The following is a 22,861-nucleotide window of genomic DNA, read 5'->3' as shown; positions in this document are numbered from 1 at the left end:
CTCCCGTTCCACCACATCCCAAAGGTGCTGTATTGGATTGACTTCTGGTGACTGTGGAGGCCATTTGAGTACAGAACTCATTGTCATATTTAAGAAACCAGTCTGAGATTATTTGCGCTTTATGACATGGATCGTTATCCTGCTGGAAGTAGCCATCAAAGATGGCTACACTGAGGTCATAAAGGGATGGACATGGTCAGCAACAATACTCAGGTAGGCTGTGGCGTTGATATGATGCTCAATTGGTACTAATGGGCCCAAAGTGTGCCAAGAAAATATCCCCCACACCATTACACCACCACCACCAGCCTGAACCGTTGATACAAGGCAGGATGGATTCATGCTTTCATGTTGTTGACGCCAAATTCTGACCCTAACATCCGAATGTCGCAGCAGAAATCGAGACACATCAGACCTGGGAACGTTTTTCCAATCTTCTATTCTCCAATTTTGGTGAGCCTGTGCGAATTGTAGCCTCACTTTCCTATTCTTAGCTGACAGGAGTGGCATCTGCTGCTGTAGCCCATCTGCCTCAAGGTTCGTCGTGTTGTGCGTTCAGAGATGCACTTCTGCATACCTTGGTTGTAATGAGTGATTATTTGAGATACAGTTGCCTTTCTATCAGCTCGAACCATTCTGGCCATTCTCCTCTGACCTCTGGCATCAACAAGGCATTTGAGCCCACAGAACTGCCGCTCACTGGATATTTTGTCTTTTTTGGACCATTCTCTGTAAACCCTAGAGATGGTTGTGCGTGAAAATCCCAATAGATCAGCAGTTTCTGAAATACTCAGACCAGCTGTCTGGCACCAAAAACCACGCCACGTTCAAATTCACTTAAATCACCTTTCTTCCCTATTCTCATGCTCAGTTTGAGCTGCAGCAGATCGTCTTGACCATGTCTACATGCCTAAATGCATTGAGTTGCTGCCATGTGATTGGCTGAAATTTGCGTTAATGAGCAGTTGGACAGGTGTACCTGATAAAGTGGCTGTATGTGCATATATGTCTCTGAAATCAATGTTTTAAATTTACTTATAGTGAAATAATGTTCAAGTGCTGACTGCTGTTTGTTAAGAACTCCCCATGGAGTTTTTAACCAGCTCAGCTGAAGACAAATATTTCTCTCTTTAGTGATCGTGTCATTGCTACTGGTGCCACAGCTTCACTTCAGTTATTGTCTGGAAAATGGTAGGTAACATGATCAGCTGCTTAGACACTGATCTAAGCAGCAAGATACTATTGTAAATGTAAAATTTGGGTCTGAGGGCCTAGTGACAATACAACAGGTTGTAAACTAGTGTTGTTTTGGTCGTGAACGATTTTTTTCAATATGATATATAATATATGTTCATTTCCAGTTTATTGCTGTACCTTCTCTCGCCACATGGCAGCAGCTCCATAAGCTCAGTCAGCAGGACAGAAACAGAAATGATTCGTTCACGACTCAACTGTGCGTCTGTAGTCAGCTCCTCGTTCTTTTTACACGTGACAGTCAGGCCGCTCAGGCTCTGTGTCAGCAGCACTACAGTACGTTCACGAGTCGTTCATAAGGATCATTACCGATCGTTCTTTCATTCATTTGTCACGTGACAGCTACAAAGTCACTGCTGCGCTGTTAACAACATATCAGGGGGGATGCAGGAACACAAGTCACTTTATTGTGGTGTGTATTTGCTTTCCTAGGTTTTCACATGGTTTGAATTGCTTGTGACATTTTGTGTAGGCCTATTATATATTATATATTTGTCAGCTGAAAAAAACATGTTGTCTTCACTATATAGTGTCTGAGAACCGCAGCCATTTTTACATCGCCCACTACCACACCGCCACAACCCGCTGTAAAATGAACGAAATGAACGAAATGATTTGTTCACTTTACAGTTCGAGACTCACGGATCTGAGTCAGTTCAAAGACTTGTTTTTCCCACCTCTATTATAAACCTATTTAAGCTTCTAATAGTAAAATAATAAGAATACTAACAATTATTCTTTCATGGCTGCACTTTACATCACAATCCTGAGAGGGTTCAATAACTGTATATAACTGTATAATAACTTCTGATGTCATGTCTTTCATAAAGACTCAGCAAGTGATGTGCGGAACTTTTTAAGTTTACATTCATGCCGTCCACTATAAATTATATTACCGTATTTTCCGCACTATAAGACGCACCTAAAAGCCTTCAATTTTATATATTGAAGGAAATATTGATCCATATATATTTTATATATGGATCAATATTGACTCAGTCACGCAGTAGAACATGGGAACAGACCAGCTGCCAGAGAATTTAACATTAATGAATCAATGGTGCGGAAGTGGAGGCAGCAACAAGATGGCTAAGTAAAGAAGACTAAACAGAGTTTCAGAGGGAACAAAGCAAGATGGCTACAGTTGGAGGACAAACTCCCATCTTTTCTTTATGTAACTGAAAGAAACACAAACTAAATTAACAATTAATACCCATTGTTACACATTTGGTATGTTACACTCTCACACGCTAGCTTGACTTGAATGAAGCTAATTACAATAATGCGCACACGTAATTTATCACATGTAACAACTAACATACTTCCAATGACAATAAACATGTTAATACTTACAAAGACAAATGCTTTCCAAGGCACAAACGTATAAATCACACTCAGCATAGACCTGAACTAGCTCGTTTTACTGTGGAAACTAAACTAGTTTAATTTGATTTCACCAGGTATTACTATTGACTCCTTTTGTGTTTTTCTAAAGAAAAGACTGCTCAGCTGATGCTTGCGCTGTAGTTTTGTTTGTGTGCCGCAATAAACGCACTGAACTGAGTAGATTGCTTCGGCCTTATTATTGGTCCTACTAACTCCTGACACTCTGACTGTTTTGTTGAAATTCCCTTTAGCGCAGCTCCATCTAATGTTGCATAACGTAACCCCAGCCTCTACTGTAGCGTCTATTCTATGCGCCTTATAATGCGGAAAATACGATACATATGCATCAAAAGTGTAGCCCTACAGAACTATTGCATAACAGTAATAAGATAATAATAAATAAACAAAAGTCTTGCTTTAAAATGACCAAAAACTATTAAGCATAACATATAGCTTAGCATGAGTACATACATCCTTTACAAAGCATTAATTTTACATTATTAGACATAAGCAAGTAGTTTATAATTGCCATTATTACAGTATCCGTTAATTCTTGTTCAAAAATACATTCAAATAAAGTAAACATCTTGTTTAGGGGGATTTCAAAATACCGTATTTTCCGCACTATAAGGCGCGCCTAAGAGCCTTTTAATTTTCTCAAAAGCGGACAGTGAGCCTTATAATCCGGTGCGCCTTATATATGGATCAATATTGAGCTGCAACAGGTATATTATTTCTGAAAATATACATTTTATAAAATAAATATTTGATACATCTCATTATTTGTGTCTCAGATGCAGTTTTTCCTCAGGTTGTTCCAAACAGACAGCAGCACTTTTCATATGAGACCTTCACTGTCAGCTGTGAAGGACTGAATGGACTGACTGGATGGAGAGTGATGAGGAAGATAAAGGGAGTTGTTATAATATGTGCTTCAACCTGGGAAACATCAACAGGACCTTGTGAGATTAAAACTGCATATCCAGAAATTGACAGTGGAGAGTACTGGTGTGAAATGAAAGGAATGAAGAGAAGTAACAGAGTTAACATCACTGTCACTGGTATGTAAATAACAACACTCATATCAAAACATTTTCACCATCAAACAATTCTTAACATGTGTTCATGTTGATCACCATCAGCTGCCTCTGTGATCCTGGAGAGTCCTGTTCTCCCTGTGATGGAGGGTCATAATGTGGCTCTGCGCTGTAGAATGAAACAGACTCCTTCAAACCTCACTGCTGAATTCTATAAAGATGGTTTCTTCATGGGGAGCAGCTCTACAGGAGAGATGATCATCCACAGCGTATCTACGTCTAATGAAGGACTCTACAAGTGCAACATCTCTGGAGCTGGAGAATCAGCTGAGAGCAGGTTGACTGTCAAAGGTAAGTTGGTTTTATTCAGATGATGCTTTGTACTGAACCTCTCCACAGAGGCTTGGTACAGTTTGGAACTTGAAAAAGGATTTTCACATGATCTGTGTTAAAAATAAATAAAAAGCAGCAACTGAAAACAGTCACAGTTAAAGTAAACTCCTCAGTTTGACTGTTTCATGATGTTGTTCCATTGTCTTTGCAGTGGTTCACACAGAGATATGTGAATGCTCAGAGCACTCCTGTCATATTTGTCTCATTCTACTGACTGTTTTGACCATTCTGATGGTGGCTCTGCTTCTGCTGGTGGTAGGACTGTTTACTATGGGAAACTATAGTTTCAAACACATAATTGATGCTCAGTTTCATGTAATTTTACCGGTAAAAGAAAGTAAGATGCTGGAATCATGTTCTGGAAATCTTTTTTTGTGAGACAAGAGAAGAAAATTCAATACTGTTTGGCATCCAAACAGAGCTTATATTGTAGTAACTAGTATGAATTTTGCTTTTGCATATTTAGTTTTTTTTGTTTAATTGTATTCCAGTCATCGGTTTTATTTATCTTTACCCTTAGCAACCTTTTATATTCTTTTCATATGAATCAGTGTAATAACATAAAACATGGTCATGCACAATGGTTCCAAGTCTTGTGAGAGCCCCTACCAATGTCGTTCTGGAGGTGGAGAGTCACTAGCAAGCCTAGTGACTGTCACAGGTAAATGTTTTGTCCCCAAATTCTTTGATAACACCTTTCTGGGTTACAGTTGGAAAGAGCAGATTTCTGGATTTCTCTATTTACTGTTACATACCATGTAAACACGTAACGAAGCTCTCGGTTATCTGTAAAAGCACATGAGCTAAATAAAGGCTGCAGACTCTGTTGCCCACTCTACTACTATCAGCTAAGAGGAGGAGCTGGAGGAAAAGAGAGATCATTACATGGAGCGACACAATCTTGCTGGCTATAAAAATCATCTAATGGCAGAGGAAAAGAGAAAATGATTTTGCTGAATGTATACTTGCATTACCAGTAACCAGGTTTATGGCGTACTGGTAAACTTGTTCCTGAGTTACCTGAGGAACCTGGTTTCTCTCATTAACTTGGTTACTTGAGTCTATGTAAACACAATGATTGTCAGTTTATTCTAATTCTTATTGAATTATTTCCTTCATTGTGTGGTAGACCGGCACATTCAGTGCATAGGACACTGGACAATATATTAAAAAATGAACCACCTAATGCACAAACTGTAGTGTTTAAAGAATGGTTTGTACCATTGTTTAGATATTGTGACTCTGGAGAGTCCTGCTCTTCTTGTGACTGAGGGAGAAACTGTGACTTTGCGCTGCAGAAATCAAAGAAATCCCTTTTACCTCCAAGCTGATTTCAATAAAAATGGTAACCACATCAACAGCAGCTCTACAGGAGAACTGATCATCCACAGTGTTTGTAAGTGTAATGAAGGACTCTACAAGTGCATCTCTGGAGCTGGAGAATCGCCAGAGAAACAACTGTTAGTCAAAGGTGAGACATGTGAACAGTAAATATAAAAACACTGTTTTACTGTGTAAAAAGTATTTTAATGCTTTTCATTGTGTTGCCACAGCAACTCTGTGCAGCTGTATAATGGTTTTGTTAATGTTTTTAATGGTTTTGTTTTTGTTGGTTGTGTTCGCTGCTTTTGTCACAAACAGTATATACTTTCAACAAGTGAGTCAGTCAGTGAAATTTCTTGAAACGCACAAAAACACTAAAACAACTTCATTTAAAATTTTAGTGCAGATCCCGATTCATCATGGCTTAGTGACAAAATGTGAGGACTCAAATACAACCTACAATAACAGAACAGGTGAGCTAAAAGATATCAGCAGAAATGCAAAAGTTCTAGTTCCATGCTATTATTAAAAGAATATTTGCCAGCAGATTTTAACATTGACTTTGCCATTGAGCTTTAAATTTATCAATTATATTTTATGTTTTACTGCCAATATATATATATATATATATATATATATATATATGTTCTTCTTGACACCCACATAAAAGACAGTAGAGTTAAACATGGTGTTAACCTATCTCAATTGTTTTGTGTAATAATATTCTAGCAGATAATCTTCACAGAGACATTTGTCCCTGCTCCGACCACTTCTTTTATATTCTGCTCATCGTAAGAACAGCTTCCACCATAGTGTTGGTGGCTCTGCTGCTTCTGCTGGTGGGACTGCTTCACTGTGGGAAACTTGGAGGAACGCAAAGATAAAAGCTCAAAACTAAAACTGAAAAATGTATGAAGGAGACGTTCAGTGATGTTTATAGATTTATTGACAGTAGAGTAAATACAATGTATAATGTAATGAAGGCTAATGAAAATCTGCTTTAGGAGAAAAGACTGAAATGTGTTTCATTAAATAAATAATAACTTGTAGAGTAAAAATAAATGACTTGGTGTGAACAGTTTCTGCTCATCATTTATTATGATGCTGTCTGTTGTCTCTTTGGCACAAGGTGAAGAGATATTAAAAAACAACCAGCACAGGGGGGTTGACATAGACATACAATTTGTCTTCTCTAGGGTTTTATTTAGATGCACTCACAAAATGTATGTGAGGTTAACAGACAAGTAGACATTTAATGGCTTCTCAAGGTGCTCTGTAGAAACAAAATGTTTGGCTGTTGTTGGCTGTAGTTTAGGAGGTAGAGCAGTTGTCTACCAATCATGAGATTGGTGGATAGAATCCCTTTTAGACACCAAGTATTGTTCTGTAGAGTAATGAGGTTTAGTATCAGCCTTTAAGGTTTTTTTTTAATAGAATTCTTTGGCCAGTCATGGCATGTTGGACCAAGTGAAACCCATTAGTTCATTTAAGGCATCTAACTCCATCAAAAGAATATAAACTTGTTCAGTGAATGATTTAGGCCGGATGAGGAAATACCATTTACATTAATATCAATCAATAAGAGATTAGTGTTGAAGAGATAAGTAAAAGTCTTTATGTTTAATTTCTTCTAAATCTAATAAATATTAAAATTATTTAGCTGATATGTGAGTTAGGAGTTTCTGCAGGAGATAAGAAAAAGTGCAACAGAAAGTTTTCTAGTTCAATATCCAGTGAGCTACAGTTATTTTTTTATTTTATTTTATCGACTTTATAATGAAGGTCCCTTCCTGCACGAGATGTAGCTACGACACTTCACCACCTCTTTCAGCACAATTTGAGGGGTTTGTTCTTTACAATCACTGTTAGTGATGATCAAAACAGACAGCTTGGCAAAGTATCAGCTTTTAAAAGCATAAGTTCTTTGGAAAGATGTTTCAAACCCTTGCTCCACCACAACACACCAAACAAAAAAATCATGTGATCTTCTCAAATGAAGCAGTGATGCAGATTTTGCAATGGTTTTGAAAATAACATGTATTTCTGGTTCTGCTTGTTCAGAGTAGTAGAATCTATGTTAAAATGAACTAATTTGATGATGCAGCCTTTATTGGATACATTTACACAAACAGCAACATAGTCCACTTTTATTTGGACCAACAGTTTCCAAATGTAAATTTAATACAGAGATCTGACCAGCAGATGTCGCCATTTTTAACTACTTCAAAATTGCTTAAAAACAAAAAAACTGTTTCAATGAAACTGCTTCATATTGATTCAGTGGTACAGAACGCTGGAGTTTCTCTACCACTAGAAAAAGATAATACTGATCATATGTACTTGGTTTCATGATTAAACAAGCTTATTACAAACCAGGAAGATAAAAGTCATGATTCTCTACTGTACATGAGTTTTGATATTTTTTTTTTTCTTTCATGATCTACTTATTTTGCAATTGTAATAACAGTAAGTAATTTAATTAATTGAACAAGACCAAAGGTCACAGGTTTACTTCATTCGGCATTCAGACATCAACTTGGTGCCTTTTACCAGAATATCCAGGAAATTTGTGCTGAAACTGCATCAGTAGGAGTTTTACTTCACCTAAAATAAGACACAGAATAAACAGAGTTTCTCTAGATCAGTGTGTTGTTAATTTTACTTTCACACAAACACATGCACCTGTCGCCACTTTTTTCTCTGTCACTCACTCTTTACTCAGCTCCTTCCAGTTCTTTTAAACCATTTTCATCATCATCAAACAGTTCAACTGTTTGATGATGTTGTTCCACTGTTTTTGCAGCTGTTTACACAGAGACTGATTTTGAGTCTCACAATGACTGAGAATCTTCACAGACCAATCAGATTGTGGCAGATTTCATTTGTAAAGTTGCAACGAAAGCTGTTAGACTTACTGTACTTCTGCTGCATGCTTATTTTTGCCTCAGCTCTTGACCTAAATGTAAAACAATAAACCACATACTTGACAGACGTGCGGCCTATTTTAAAAAGATGTATCTTCTATCTGGTTTTTAGATTAGACATATGCAGGTTATAAGTTGAGCCTCTACATGTGACTGTCTGTGGAAATGAGAGTTGTGCTACATAAACTGCAGTGTTTTTTTGTTTGTTTTTAATTTCTTTAGATGTGAGCTGGGGATAAAACAGAATTATCAGTAGAACGTCTCCAGTTGTTGATCACAGTGGGTTGAATACCAGCATACTGAGAAAGAATTGCTCTAAGTTTTACACTGTGTACCAACAAAATGGATTTAAAAAGAAGCAATCAAGATGCGTTTAAATCGGGGATTTGGTCAGAAGTTTTGTCTGAGTTGTGAAGGAATTAGTAACCCCAAATTTTAAAGGCTCAGTAGTATTTTAACTGTAATGTTGCCTCTGTCACAAAAAGAAACAGGAAGTTCATACCTACTTTAAATTGAACCTGTTTAAACACATTAAATGATCCAGTCTGTGGTACCTACATTACTCCTTGATTTCTGAAGAAAACTGTGACAAGACGATTTAACAGCAGATAATAAAACAGGGCTCCTTTACGTAGACATGGCTTCAGCAGAAGGTTTAGCATCTACATTTTCTATCATGCACAGAGGAAGAGGAGGATCCCACCTACATTTTACGTCTACTGTTTTTCACTCTGATGCTCAGTCAGCAGCAAGACAACATGAAGACTCCAGCTCTTTGCTTCAGACAGTGTGAGTACTAAGACAGTTTGCCTCTGAAATTAATGTTTTAAATTCACTTATAGTGAAATAATGTTCAACTGATGACTGATGTTTGTCACAAATAAAATGAGCTGCTTTACACACAGTTGTCATCATCTGATGAGAATGAACTGTTAATAAGTTATAGTGAGTGGTAAACTGCTCAAGTCAAGATAAAACAAATATTAGGCACATTTTGACACATCGTACAAAATTCCCTTCTCTTATCTCTCCAGTGATTGTGTTGTTGCTGTTGGGTACACAGCTTCACCTCAGTTCATCTGAAGACAGTAAGTAAATAAAAGTAATATCCATAAAGTCATGTTACATCTGTGCATGTCTGTCATTTAAGAACTTTAGGGACCCTAGTATAGTGTGTATGTGTCTCAGTAGCACAGATGGAAATCACCATTCCTTCTTTAAAGAGCGAGTTCCTTTTTCAAGACTTCATGTCTTTATTTCAGCCTCAGAAAAACGTACTAATTATGTTTTCATAATTTCCATAAATATTTGTTTTTGTTAGTATTACAGTTACCAAAAAAGAGCATATTCTAAACATTTTGCATAAAGTAATTACATTTCTAAAACTTATATCATGGATGACTAAATGTAAATGTAAATGTGTACATAGATGTGTGTGTGTGTGTGTGTGTTCGTGTGTGTGTGTGTGTGTGTGTGTGTGTGTATAAAAGTAAAAAAAAAAAAAACAATTATTTCAATTCAATACATGGCATTCTTTGTCTCAGATGCAGGTTTTCCTCAGGTTGATCCAAACAGACAGCAGCACTTTGAATATGAGACCTTCACTGTCAGCTGTGAAGGACTGAATGGACTGACTGGATGGAGAGTGATGAGGAAGATCAAGGGAGTTGATACAATATGTGCTTCTACCTGGGAAACATCAACAGGACCTTGTGAAATTAAAACTGCATATAGAACATTAGACAGTGGAGAGTACTGGTGTGAAATGGGAGTGAAGAGAAGTAAAACTGTTAACATCACTGTTAATGGTATGTAAATATCAACACTTACTTCAAAACATCATATTTTCAGCATTAAACAATTCTTAACACATGTTCATGTTAATCATCATCAGCTGGTTCTGTGATCTTGGAGAGTCCACTTCTCCCTGTGATGGAGGGTGATAATGTGACTCTGAGCTGTAGAATGAAACAGACTCCTTCAAACCTCACTGCTGAATTCTATAAAGATGGTTTCTTCATGGGGAGCAGCTCTACAGGAGAGATGACCATCAACAACATCTTTGTTTGTAATGAAGGACTCTACAAGTGCAGCATCTCTGGAGCTGGAGACTCAGCAGAGAGCTGGTTGACTGTCACAGGTGAGACAGTGGATGAGTGATGACTTTACTCAGATGAGCTTTAGACTGAACCTCTTCACCGAGGTTTAGAACAATTTTGAAGCTTAAAAATAGTAATAAACAATATTTTCATGTGGTCTCTGTTCAGCAACTAGAAACAGTCACAGGTAAAGTGATTTAACTCATCAGTTACATTAATATATGATGAGTTTGACTGTTTCATGTTGTTCCACTGTCTTTACAGCAGTTCACACAGAGACTGATGTCCCCTCAGACCACTCCTGTCATTCTTATCTCATCCTGAGGACTGTTTTCACCATAGTGATGGTGGCTCTGCTTCTGCTGCTGGTGGGACTACTTCACTGTGGGAAACTTGAATTACCCAAAAATTAATAATAGTAAGGAGAACATTGAACTAGTCAGCATGCTAATAACCATGCATAATGTTTCTTGTTTCTGTTTTTAATTTGGTTATGAATTAACTTTTCATTATACTCGTCTTTAGCTGCAATAATCACACCACCCTTTATTGTTTTAGCACCACAGACTGTGTGGTGTGGCAGGTTTCATTGGTAAAGTAGCTACAGAAGCTGTTAGACTGTTTTTTACCTCTGCTGCATACTTATTTACGTTTTTTACCTCAGCTATTATGGTGAAACATTAAACTACTTACTAAACCGACATGTGGCCTATTTTAAAAAGTTGTATCTTATGTGTAATGCTATATATGCAGGTGATAATTTGAGCTTCTTAGAATGACTGACTGCTATAGAAATATGAAACGGATTGAAAATAGAAAGCTGCTGTGGTCACGATAATCTGGGACCTGCAAACAGGTTGTTGTTGGTAGACCTACTTCTTACACAGTTTAGCTGTTATGCTGTTAACAAAGGCAATATTGCATAGTTGCTGAATGATGTGTTTTGTTGTTTTAAGTTTCTTCCAGGTGTTTGCAATTTTGTTACAATTTATTTCCACAAATGCACTGGCTTACTAAAAACATTGTGACATTGCAGAAGTTTGTCAAAATGACTGTACAGCGCATATAAATGTGCAGTAATCAAAACTAAAGGTGGTCCAACACAATATATATATATATTTTTTTTTATTATGTTCATAATGTTATTTTCGAATAACTGTCAAAGATACAGGTTTATAACTTGAGACTTTATAGAAACAATTAACTTTTAACGTACATTTTATTTTCCACTTGGACAATTATTAGAACAGACATAAAGACAGAAGCAAGCTCATGATACTTCCAACTGTAAAACTAGATGGAACCATGAAGAGATCATGTCAAATAATAAACCAACCAAAGTACATACACAAAAATGTAAGTAAAATCTGAAAACTGATTTAAACTTAAAACTGAAGTGTTTAGACCACAATAAACCATTTTTCTACCTGGTTGATGTTGCTCTGTTGGACTCTACAGGTGATGTTGTTGCTGTGTCTCTTCTCCACAGTCACTCTGCTGCTGACAGTATAGAGGTCATCAGGACCTCTGACTGTCTCTGTAGGTCCAGCAGAGAGGATCTTTCCCTCAGCGTCCAGCCACAACAGCTCAGGCTCTGAATACCAGCATTTAGTCTCACACACCACCCCACTGTTGTCTATGGAAATCTGTGTGGCATGTGAGGAAACGGCACCTTAAAAATGAGGGAGAGATTTTAAAAGAAATAAATATGAAGTTATCACAAGGATCCAAATCACAATATTCTTTCTACAAAGACTCACTTCCTTTATCAGCACTAGTGGCATTTTCCCTATGCTAAAACAAAAATGTGCATTCAACTACAAATATCATGAATGCAACATACATTTTTTATAGGAAGAACACATTTTGAGATCTCAAGAGCAAGTTAAACAACAAATTAAATTAAATATAGGTGAATAAGACCCACCTGGTGGGATATACAGTAATGTGGAAAAGTCTTAGGCACCATTACATTTTTCTTTGGTTTGGCAGTGCTATTATAACTATATACTCATTTATACTGTAGTCACTTGATTAGAATACAGCTAGTGTACATAGGAAATATGTTCACAGTGATAAAAATAAGAAAGAGAAGTTTGTCATGACATGTTTGTTTTAACATTATGTTGGCAAAAGTGACCAATAATAACCTCTGTTGAGGAATTTGGAAAGGTCAAGGACAAAAACAGAAATGGAAGATCTGATGAGAAAAGAAATAAATACTGGTCACCGTTCATACAAGAACAAAGCAAATGGTGCCTAAGACTTTAGCACAGTACTGTATATATATATATATATATATATATATTCATACATACATACACACATACACTCCTGGACAATTACATGTGTTGCTCTTGGTTTTATCTTTGTTGATTTACTATTACGGAGAAGGGCATTCAATTTAAATGTGCTGTTGAAATAAATACTTCAGTAACATATGAATTCACGACTTGTTAGAACATGTATTGTGTGCTACTAAAAAAAAGACAATAGACATTTGTGTGAGTGAAAAATACATGTGTGTGTGTAGAGGTGTCACTAGTTTATGTATCTTATTATGTGTTTGCATGGATTTTGGAGTTTCTCATTTCAGAACAGAACACATACTGCAACAGAAATTATAATTTGCATATTAGCTTAGTGTTTATTTATACTGCATGACGTGGGTTATAAGTGTGTACATGTTGAATCGGTAGTCTGTGCATTAAGGTTAGATCCTAATTAGATCTTGCAAAATGCACTGGACATTTACGCCCTGTTCAAACTTTATTATATACCAGAGAGTATCTGCTATGTTGCCTTTTAGCTACTTTGCAGTGGTCATTTTAAAAAGACAGGACACATTGTGCCATTGACAAGTTTACCTTATTGCTATTTATTCTTTTAGGTATTAATGTACATACATTTCCATCATAGAAGACACAGATATGTTCAGTTGAGTAAGGTTAGCTCTTCATTTGGGGATTTAGACCTTAAGGGCAAAGGATTAAATAGTGAAGTGAAGACAAGTTTGTCTTTGAGTACAGTCATTTCCTATTGTGGCCTTTAGAGAATAACTGGCTCATCTTTAAAGCCAAGATAAATGTTTTTTTTACATGTCAGTTTTTTCTATGAATCAAACAATCAAAACATAACATGTTAATTCATTAACTTTGGAGGAGTACTGGTAATATGGCTACAAAAGCTGTTAGATTACATGCTTATTTTTACCCCAGCTGTTAACCACATGGTAGAACAATAAACCACATACTCAACAGACGTGTGGTCTATTTTAAAAAGGCGTTCTTTACATTATATGAGAATAGACAATACACATGCAGGTCATCTGTTGAGCTTCTAAGTGTGAATGCCTGTGGGAACGACAGTTGTGGTAAATGACCTGCAGTGTTTTAATGTAAACTAGTGATAAAAAAAAAAAACACTGAGCTTTAACTCAAACAACCTTTGTACTTGTTTGCTTTTTACTTGTAGCTATGTATTCTTACACTGAGTACTTTTTCGAACACTGCTTTCTGCTTTCTTTAGTCAGTCTAATGCATCTTTTTCTGAACAATAGCAGCTGTGCCAACAACTTGAAATTACATCAATTTGTAACACTGTAAGATTTAACCTTATTTTAGAGATTTCACTTGTTGATTGAGGACAAGTAAGAGAGAAACTAATATTAAAAACAGGCATATCTGACAGGGTGATTAAACAGCAGATATCAAAATAGACATAGCAGAAGGTTTAGCATCTACATTTTCCATCATGCACAGAGGAAGAGGAGGATCCCACCTACATTTTACGTCTGCTGTTTTTCACTCTGATACTCAGTCAGCAGCAAGACAACATGAAGGCTCCAGCTCTCTGCTTCAGACAGTGTGAGTACTGAGACAGTTTGTCTCTGAAATCAATGTTTTAAATGTACTTATAGTGAAATAATGTGCTGACTGCTTTTTGCTAAGAACTGATGTAATTCCTGTTTTAGTGGTAGTTTTATGGTTTTTGATGGTAAAAACACTGTTAATATGCCACATGGAGTTTTTAAACAGCTCAACTGATGATACATTTCTCTCTTTAGTGATTGTGTCATTGCTACTGGTTCCACAGCTTCACTTCAGTTATTCTGTGGAAAATGGTAGGTAACATGATCAGCCGCTTAGAAATAAAGGTCCTATTGTAATTTTTAAAACTTGAGTCTGAGGTCTAGGTGACAATTTGATATAGTAATATGAAACAGGTTAGCATAGATAAAACTGTTGGGGTCAAACAAGTTATAATCCTAGTTCCCAGAGTTTAGTTTTTATGGTGGTAATAGTAAAAATACTGCATGTCTGTAGCACAGATATAAACGATTATTCTTTCATGGCTGCACTTTACATCAAAATCCTGAGAGGGTTTAATAACTGTATAATAACTTCTGATTTCATGTCTTTCATAAAGACTGTCCACTATAAATATTTCAATTTAAAAATATAAAATTTCTAAATATAAATTTCATAAAATAAATATTTAATACATCTTATCCTTTGTGTCTCAGATGCAGTTTTTCCTCAGGTTGTTCCAAACAGACAGCAGCACTTTGAATATGAGACCTTCACTGTCAGCTGTGAAGGACTGAATGGACGGACTGGATGGAGAGTGATGAGGAAGATAAAGGACGTTACTACAATATGTGCTTCTACCTGGGAAACATCAACAGGACCTTGTGAGATTAAAACTGCATATAGAACATTAGACAGTGGAGAGTACTGGTGTGAAATGAAAAGAGTGAAGAGAAGTAAAACTGTTACCATCACGATCACTGGTATGTAAATAGTAAAACACGCAGTTCATTTAATCAAAATCTTCAAAATTACGTTTTAGTTAACTTTGGACAGTGTATTTGTTTAATATATTAGATATTTCTGCTCAGCTTTGTTGCCCATTTAGCGTGATTATAATTTCCCAATCAATTGTTGTTCAGCTGCTTCTGTGATCCTGGAGAGTCCAGTTCTCCCTGTGATGGAGGGTGATGATGTGACTCTGCGCTGTAGAAAGAAACAGACTCCTTCAAACCTCACTGCTGACTTCTATAAAGATGGTTTCTTCATGGAGAGCAGCTCTACAGGAGAGATGATCATCCAGGGTGTTTCTACGTCAGATGAAGGACTCTACAAGTGCAGCATCTCTGGAGCTGGAGAATCACTGGAGAGCAGGTTGACTGTCCCAGGTGAGTTGGTTTTATTTAGATGATGCTTTATACTGAACCTCTCCATAGAGGGTCACAGTTAAAGTAAACTCCTCAGTTTGACTGTTTCATGATGTTCCATTGTCTTTGCAGCGGTTCACACAGAGATATGTGAATGCTCAGAGCACTCCTGTCATATTTGTCTCATCCTACTGACTGTTTTGACCGTTCTGATGGTGGGACTGCTTCACTATGGGAGACTAGAGTTTAAACACATAACTGATGCTCAGTTTTACGTAATTTTACCGGTTAAAGAAAGCAAGATGCTGGAATTATGTGATGGAAATCTTTTTTTTTGTGAGACCAAAGAAGAAAATCTTAATAGTGTTTAGCGTCTCAACAGATTTCATATTGTAGTAACTATTTTTTTTGGTTTAATTAACACCTCTCCAAAGCAGTTTGAGCAAAACTGTTCTTTATTGTACTTTCAGGACTGCTGTTTTACACTGCATTTATTTTTGCTTTTTCGTCCTAATGAACTGGCAACAAAGAGCATTTTCAAGTTCAATTTGGTGTATGTACTCTACATTAGTGAAGAGGTTAGAATTGACAATAAAGTAGACTTTGACTTTGATAATAACAATCTGTAGTTGTAGAGCACTTTTTTCATTATTAGGTACTTTACTTTAGAATAATAATAGCAATACTACAGTAAAGAAAAAACAAGTAAATAAAATGCAGCATAAATCAAAAAGGAAAAAAAAATTGCCAACAAGCCAAAGAAAGTTGAAAAAATAAAATATGTATTAATATAACACCTCATAGATGTAGGCTTATCATTGACATATGAAAGAACTTGATTTAGCTTAAGTATGTAATTCTATGGAAATTAAAATGATATGAACTAACCTATCAATTCAGTTAATTAGTGTCTCCTAACTTCATTGTGACTTCCTCAGGAATTTCTCATTAACAGTAGTTAACTCCCCACATATTTGGATAAAATGCTAAACTGTCAAACTCATCTTTTAACAGCATCTGTTACTTCAATACCTAAACTGACTACGGTGGCTATTGTCTCGACTGTATTGTGTGTGGCTGTAGTGCTGTTACTGGTGGGACTACGTCAATGTCGGAAACGCAAAGGTACAGAAAATACAGTATTTAGAAACTTTGCTTGAAGGTACACTGTGAATGCCATCCTAAATGGAAATGTATTTTTTTCCTAACTGTCTTATCTATACACTGTGCCATCTTAGAAATTGTCTTCTTATCATATGTTCACACTTTGTATTCTAAGCCAAGGTTCATGTACATGAAACACATCCAGCATCATGCTGGAGTTGCTAACAAGTAGTCTTACATCAAACTGTTTACTGGTTTTCTATTAATCTTGTAAGGGTTACTTAATACAGTATGTACGTATGTTCATATTTCAGGTTCTACAGAAGAAAATGTAGATGTGACTTATAGTGTTGTTACAACAGAGAGGAATCAGAATGGTATGTTAACAAAATTTGTTCAGTTTAAATAATAATATATAATAAAATAATATTTTCAAGTTAAACAAAATGATTTCAGTTTGATACCAGTCAGCCACCACCCTTCATGTGAGAGTATATATGATCTGAATCACCTGCATCTATTTTTAAGAGTATGTGGTTTTTTAGACCAGACTGGTTAAACATTTTCTAACTGCTGCAGCTTTTAAATATGCTCGGTGTGATTACTGCTGTTGTAAGGATTGTAGTACAGATATGTTTGAATTGGGAAAGGTACTGACTAAAAGTTCTTTAAAAGGACATTAGAACAATGGCAAATTAATTTATAAGATTCTTATGATTGTGATATTAATTTTGGTTAATTTAATCCACATAGTTCTTCTAACTTTCATACAATTTCAATAAGAAATATTTCTGTCATCAACTTCTCAGTCTCCAGAGAGTCGGATGTATCAGATCCCAACAAAGCAACATATGCTGTTGTTGCTTGTAGAAACAAGGTAATGTAACAATTATTTTCTATGTTTGTTAGCATTTTACCTTAGGTGGAGCATACCCAATAATTACAATTATTAAGCTTAATAGTTGTGCTAATCCAATGAATTTTACTTCATCATGCTTTGTCCTTTTTGTACAGATATAAACCTGGTTGTTATGCGCAGTACATAACTAATGCTAAATTTATAATAAGTTATTACAAATAGAAAAATAATTTTTAATTTTTATTTTTATCAGGTTGACAGCTGTGTTTTTCGCTGAACGCAAAAGCTGAAGGATAAAGGAAAAACGTATGTTACAATGGGCAGGTTTTGTACATGCTTTGCTTTGTTTTCTACCTTTACAGCACAAAAGGTTGCATCACGCTGGTGTAGACAGTATTCGGTTTGTAGTTAAATCTAGATGTTATAGTGAAGGAAAAAAAAAACCCTAATAATAAACCCCTTCAGTCACTGAAAACAGTAATAATCAAAAAATATTATACATTTAGGAGGTTTCCAGCTTTACATAAAGACTATCACCCTTCCTTTATGGCTTCATTGTGATTAGGATGTTTGGTACAGTTTTATTGATGGCTCTTGGGCTGGTGATGGAACAGCCGAACTACAGGAAACCAGAAGGGTACAGAAAGAAAAAAACAACCCTATCACTAACCCCAGTATACACATTTGAGGTTAATGGACCAAAATATTGTTCTGTATTGTACTATTAATAAGAATCATCTCTGTTTTTAAAAGTTATAGCCTTCTCTAAGTGCCATGCAAAGATCTCAGTTATTGCAAAAGACCATCTTAAAGAAAACAGAGGAAGTAAACCATGCATTTGAAAATGTAAATGATTCACATTGGCAGCAGGCAAATCATTGTCCTCGTTATGTAAGAAAAATATGTTGTTTTGGTCCTCATTTTGTAGCAATATCAAGATCAAATCCGCAAAATACACACATAAAACTGATACAACTGTACAAAACATTTTTGCAACAGCTGCTGTTCTATGTTTTCAAGCCACCAACAGCCAACAAATCTGAATCAAGGATGAATGAAAGCACTGTAACAGACTGTAAACAAGGTGCAACCATACTTTGCACTGCTAAACTAGTTAGCATGTACAATTCTCATAATTTTTGAGATTCAGTCTTTAATCTATATTGTGTTTTTATTCATCTTCTTCTTCTCTTTCGGCTTTTCCCATCAGGGGTCGCCACAGAGAATCATCCTTTTCCAAGTCACTCTGTCATGGGCATCTTCTACCCTAACACCAGCCAACCTTCCTTTGAGTCTTGCTGACACTCTTCTGTCACACAACACTCCTGACACTTTCCTCCACCCGCTCCAACCTGCATGCACTCTCCTCTTCACCTCTTTACCACACTCCCCATCACACTGAACTGTTGACCTCAAGAACTTAAACTCCTGCACCTTCTTCACCTCAGGCCCCTGTAACCTAACTCTTCTACCTTGATCCCTCTCGTTCAGACACATGTATTCTGTCTTACTACGACTGACCTTCATGCCTCTTCTTTCCAGAGCAAACCTCCACCTCTCCAGCTGTTCCTCCACCTGCTCTCTACTCTCACTGCAAATCACAATGTCATCCGCAAACATCATTGTCCAGGGAGATTCCTGTCTGACCTCATCTGTCAGCCTGTCCATCAGCATAGCAAACAAGAAGGGACTCAAAGCTGATCCTTGGTGTAGTCCCACCTCCACCTTGAACTCCTCTGTCTGACCTACAGCACATCTCACCACCGTCATACTTCTCTCATACATGTCCTGAACTACTCTGACGTACTTCTCTGCCACTCCCGACGACCTCATACAGTACCACAGCTCCTCCCTCGGCACCCTGTCATACGCCTTCTCTAAATCTACAAAGACACAATGCAGCTCCTTCTGACCATCTCTGTACTTTTCCATCAACATTCTCAAAGCACAAATGGCATCAGTGGTGCTCTTACGGGGCATGAAACCATACTGCTGCTCACAAATCTCCACCTTCTTCCTAAGCCTGGCTTCCACTACTCTTCACAGCTTCATTGTGTGGCTCATCAACTTTATTCCTCTATAGTTACTGCAGTTCTGCGTGTCACCCTTGTTCTTAAAGATCGGAACCAGAACACTTCTCCTCCATTCCTCAGGCATCTTCTCACTCTCTAGAATCCTATTGAACAAACTGGTTAGAAACTCCACTGCTGTCTCTCCTAAGCACTTCCACACCTCCACAGGTATGTCATCCGGACCAACAGCCTTTCCACTCTTCATCCTTTTCAGAGCCTTCCTAACCTCATCCTTTCCAATCTCTGCTATTTCCTGCTCCACAACATCAACATCTTCCTCCCTTCTTTCCCTGTCATTTTCCTCATTTATCAGCTCCTCAAAATACTCCTTCCATCTTTTCTGCACACTCTCCTGGGTTGTTAGCACCTTTCCATCTCTGTCCTTAATCACCCTTATCTGTTGCACATCCTTCCCATCTCTATCTCTCTGTCTGGCTAGCCTGTACAAGTCCTTCTCTCCTTCCTTTGTGTCTAACCTGTCATACAGCTCATCGTAAGCTTTCTGTTTGGCCTTTGCCACCTCCCTCTTCACTCTACGCTGCGCTTCCTTGTACTCCTGTCTACTTTCCTCAGTCCTTTCTGCATCCCCCTTTCTTGTAGCTAACCTCTTCCTCTGGACGCATTCCTGTACTTCCTCATTCCACCACCAAGTGTCTTTACCTTCTTTCCTCTTTCCAGATGACACACCTAGCACCTTCCTACCTGTTTCCTTGATAACCTCTGCTGTAGTTTCCCAGTCATCTGGAAGCTCATCCTGACCACCCAGAACCTGTCTCAACTTCTGCCTGAATTCCTCACAAGTTTCTTCATTCTTTAACTTCCACCACTTGGTCTTCTTTTCTGTCCTCCCCCTCTTCTTCTTCCTGACCTCCAGAGTCATCTTACACACCACCATGCGGTGCTGTCTGGCTACACTCTCTCCTACCACCACTTTGCAGTCACTAACCTCTCTCAAATGACCTCGTCTACATAGGATGTAGTCCACCTGCGTACTCCTACCTCCACTTCTGTATGTCACTCTGTGTTCATCTCTCTTCTGGAAGTAAGTGTTGACTACAGCCATTTCCATCCTCTTAGCAAAGTCTACCACCATCTGTCCTTCCAGATTTCTTTCCTTCACACCAAACCTGCCCATCACCTCCTCATCACCTCTGTTGCCCTCACCAACATGTCCACTGAAGTCTGCTCCAACAACAACTCTCTCTCCTCTGGGGATACTCTCTATGACCTCATCAAACTCACTCCAGAATCTTCTCTTCTAACTCACAGCCAACTTGTGGCGCATACCCACTGACTACATTCATCATCACCCCTTCAATTTCTAGCTTTAGGCTCATCACCCTTTCTGAGACTCTTTTCACCTCTAGAACATTGTTCACAAACTCCTCCTTCAGGATCACTCCTACCCCGTTTCTCTTCCTATCCACACCATGGTAGAACAGTTTGTATCCTCCTCCGATACTACGTGCCTTGCTGCCCTTCCACCTTGTCTCCTGCACACACAGAACATCTACCTTCCTTCTCTCCATCATGTCTGCCAGCTCTCTGCCTTTCCCTGTCATCGTGCCAACGTTAAGAGTCCCTATTCTCAAACCTATGCTCCTGCCTTTTCCCTTCTCTCTCTGACCACGAACCCTTCTGCCTCCCCTCTTTCTTCGACCAACAGTAGTCACCGGCACCCTGTAGGTTAACAGCACCGGTGGCGGTCGTTGTTAACCCGGGCCTCGACCAATCCGGTACGAAAGTGTTATTGATGATTCGCATGGTTATTTTGGCAATTTTTACGCCGGATGCCCTTCCTGACGCAACCCTCTCTATTAATCCGGGCTTGGGACCGGCACGGAAGTCGCTGGCTTGCAACCCCTGTGGCTAGATTATTGTGTTTTTATTCATATATATATATATATATATATTTATTATTGATTAAACAAAAGCTAAGCTTGTATTTCCAGTCCTGTAAGAATAAAAGATTAAAATACATTTGCACATTGTATATTTTTGAGTGGTCATTATTAATCTATTAAATCTAAATACTGTAAAGTACATGCTAGAAACTATTTAGTACGATGTCATATGACAAGACATGATTGGTTTTCGTCTTCAGCTGCTATCAAAGATTATTATCTCTGATTCAGTTTTTTTAATGTTAGTGGTTTATCAAAGCGCATCAGTTAAACCACCTTGTTCATCTCCTCTTTCTTCTCACACTGTTTACAAAAACAGAGCTGCTGCAGCATTTTAACTGACTCTCTGTGGTTAGTTTCTAAGGGTATAGTTAAATACAGTTTATAAATTTGACTCAAGCTGTTTATTTATTTATTTTTTTTCTTTTTACTGTTGGACAAAATCAAATCAGTGTAAAACACAAAAACTCTCAATTCATCCATGTTAGTTTGGTTTAAATTTCTTAGTATAAAAAAAAGAAAAAGAGGTATCCACTAACATAAATTTACAGTAAATTATAGATTAGATATGTAAAAAGAAGAAAAGTCAAAATAGAGATAGCAGCAAATATACTAACTTTTTCTAACAGGCATTAGACATTTCTTTCTTTTCCACATTTTTTTCTGTCAAACAAAGACAGTGTGTGTCAGAAACACAGTGTTACAAAAACACTTTTACAGTGCTCTAAACTGCTGTGTCCACCTCACAGGAAAAGGAAGTCCTTCACATATATCATACTTTCTACGTCTTTACTCGGTTTTAAGTTCAGTCAGTCAGAAGCCGACAACATGAAGGTCACAGCTTTGTGCATCATATTCTGTGAGTACTGCCTCTACTCTTATTCAGAATTTAAAATCTGTCTCAAATATCAAATATTTCTCTGTAAAATGTCCTTAAATTCAAATCTACTTGAAGTTTGGTGCTTTTAAGCAATTTGTTTTGATATGATAAAAGTAGTAAAAAAACATCATTTTAATGAATAAGTACAGTATAAATTACCAAATTACTATACAATATTAGTGTATACAGTAGCTTATATAAGATTATATATTTTTTTATATATGATTGGAAATATTTATTTCAACAAATTAATGTGTGCCACACTTTTATTAAACTTAAACTTCTGTTATTACGGTAGGTCACTTTTAGTGGTGGGTGTTAAATAACAGATTGTGTTATAATGTAGATTTTTCTTTTTATATTTATATGTTTTATCTTCTAAACTCAATCATTAGAAGAAAAACGTTTCACACTGACCCAAGTACTAAAGTACAAAGTTCAATTCAATTC

General features: G+C 37.1%; 2 protein-coding genes across 2 annotated transcripts in view; one reads left to right on the top strand and one right to left on the bottom strand.

Annotated features, from left to right (window-relative positions):
- LOC113168482 (trichohyalin-like) overlaps positions 1–22,861 on the bottom strand; it is a 928,554-nt gene that overhangs the window by 823,025 nt on the left and 82,668 nt on the right. The gene's annotated exons all lie outside the window — the stretch shown is intronic.
- Positions 14,163–17,861, top strand: LOC113168320 (low affinity immunoglobulin gamma Fc region receptor II-like). Its single transcript, XM_033326606.1, has 8 exons — positions 14,163–14,282; positions 14,483–14,539; positions 14,942–15,208; positions 15,368–15,613; positions 16,607–16,717; positions 17,011–17,073; positions 17,506–17,573; positions 17,809–17,861. Exons 1-8 carry the CDS (start codon positions 14,252–14,254, stop codon positions 17,830–17,832), a joined length of 867 nt encoding a protein of 288 aa, XP_033182497.1. The 5' UTR covers positions 14,163–14,251; the 3' UTR covers positions 17,833–17,861.

Source organism: Anabas testudineus, chromosome 18, assembly GCF_900324465.2.
Source record: "Anabas testudineus chromosome 18, fAnaTes1.2, whole genome shotgun sequence".
Taxonomy (NCBI): domain Eukaryota; kingdom Metazoa; phylum Chordata; class Actinopteri; order Anabantiformes; family Anabantidae; genus Anabas; species Anabas testudineus.
Note: the sequence above shows the minus strand (reverse complement) of the source record. Positions and strands in the feature narration are given on the sequence as shown.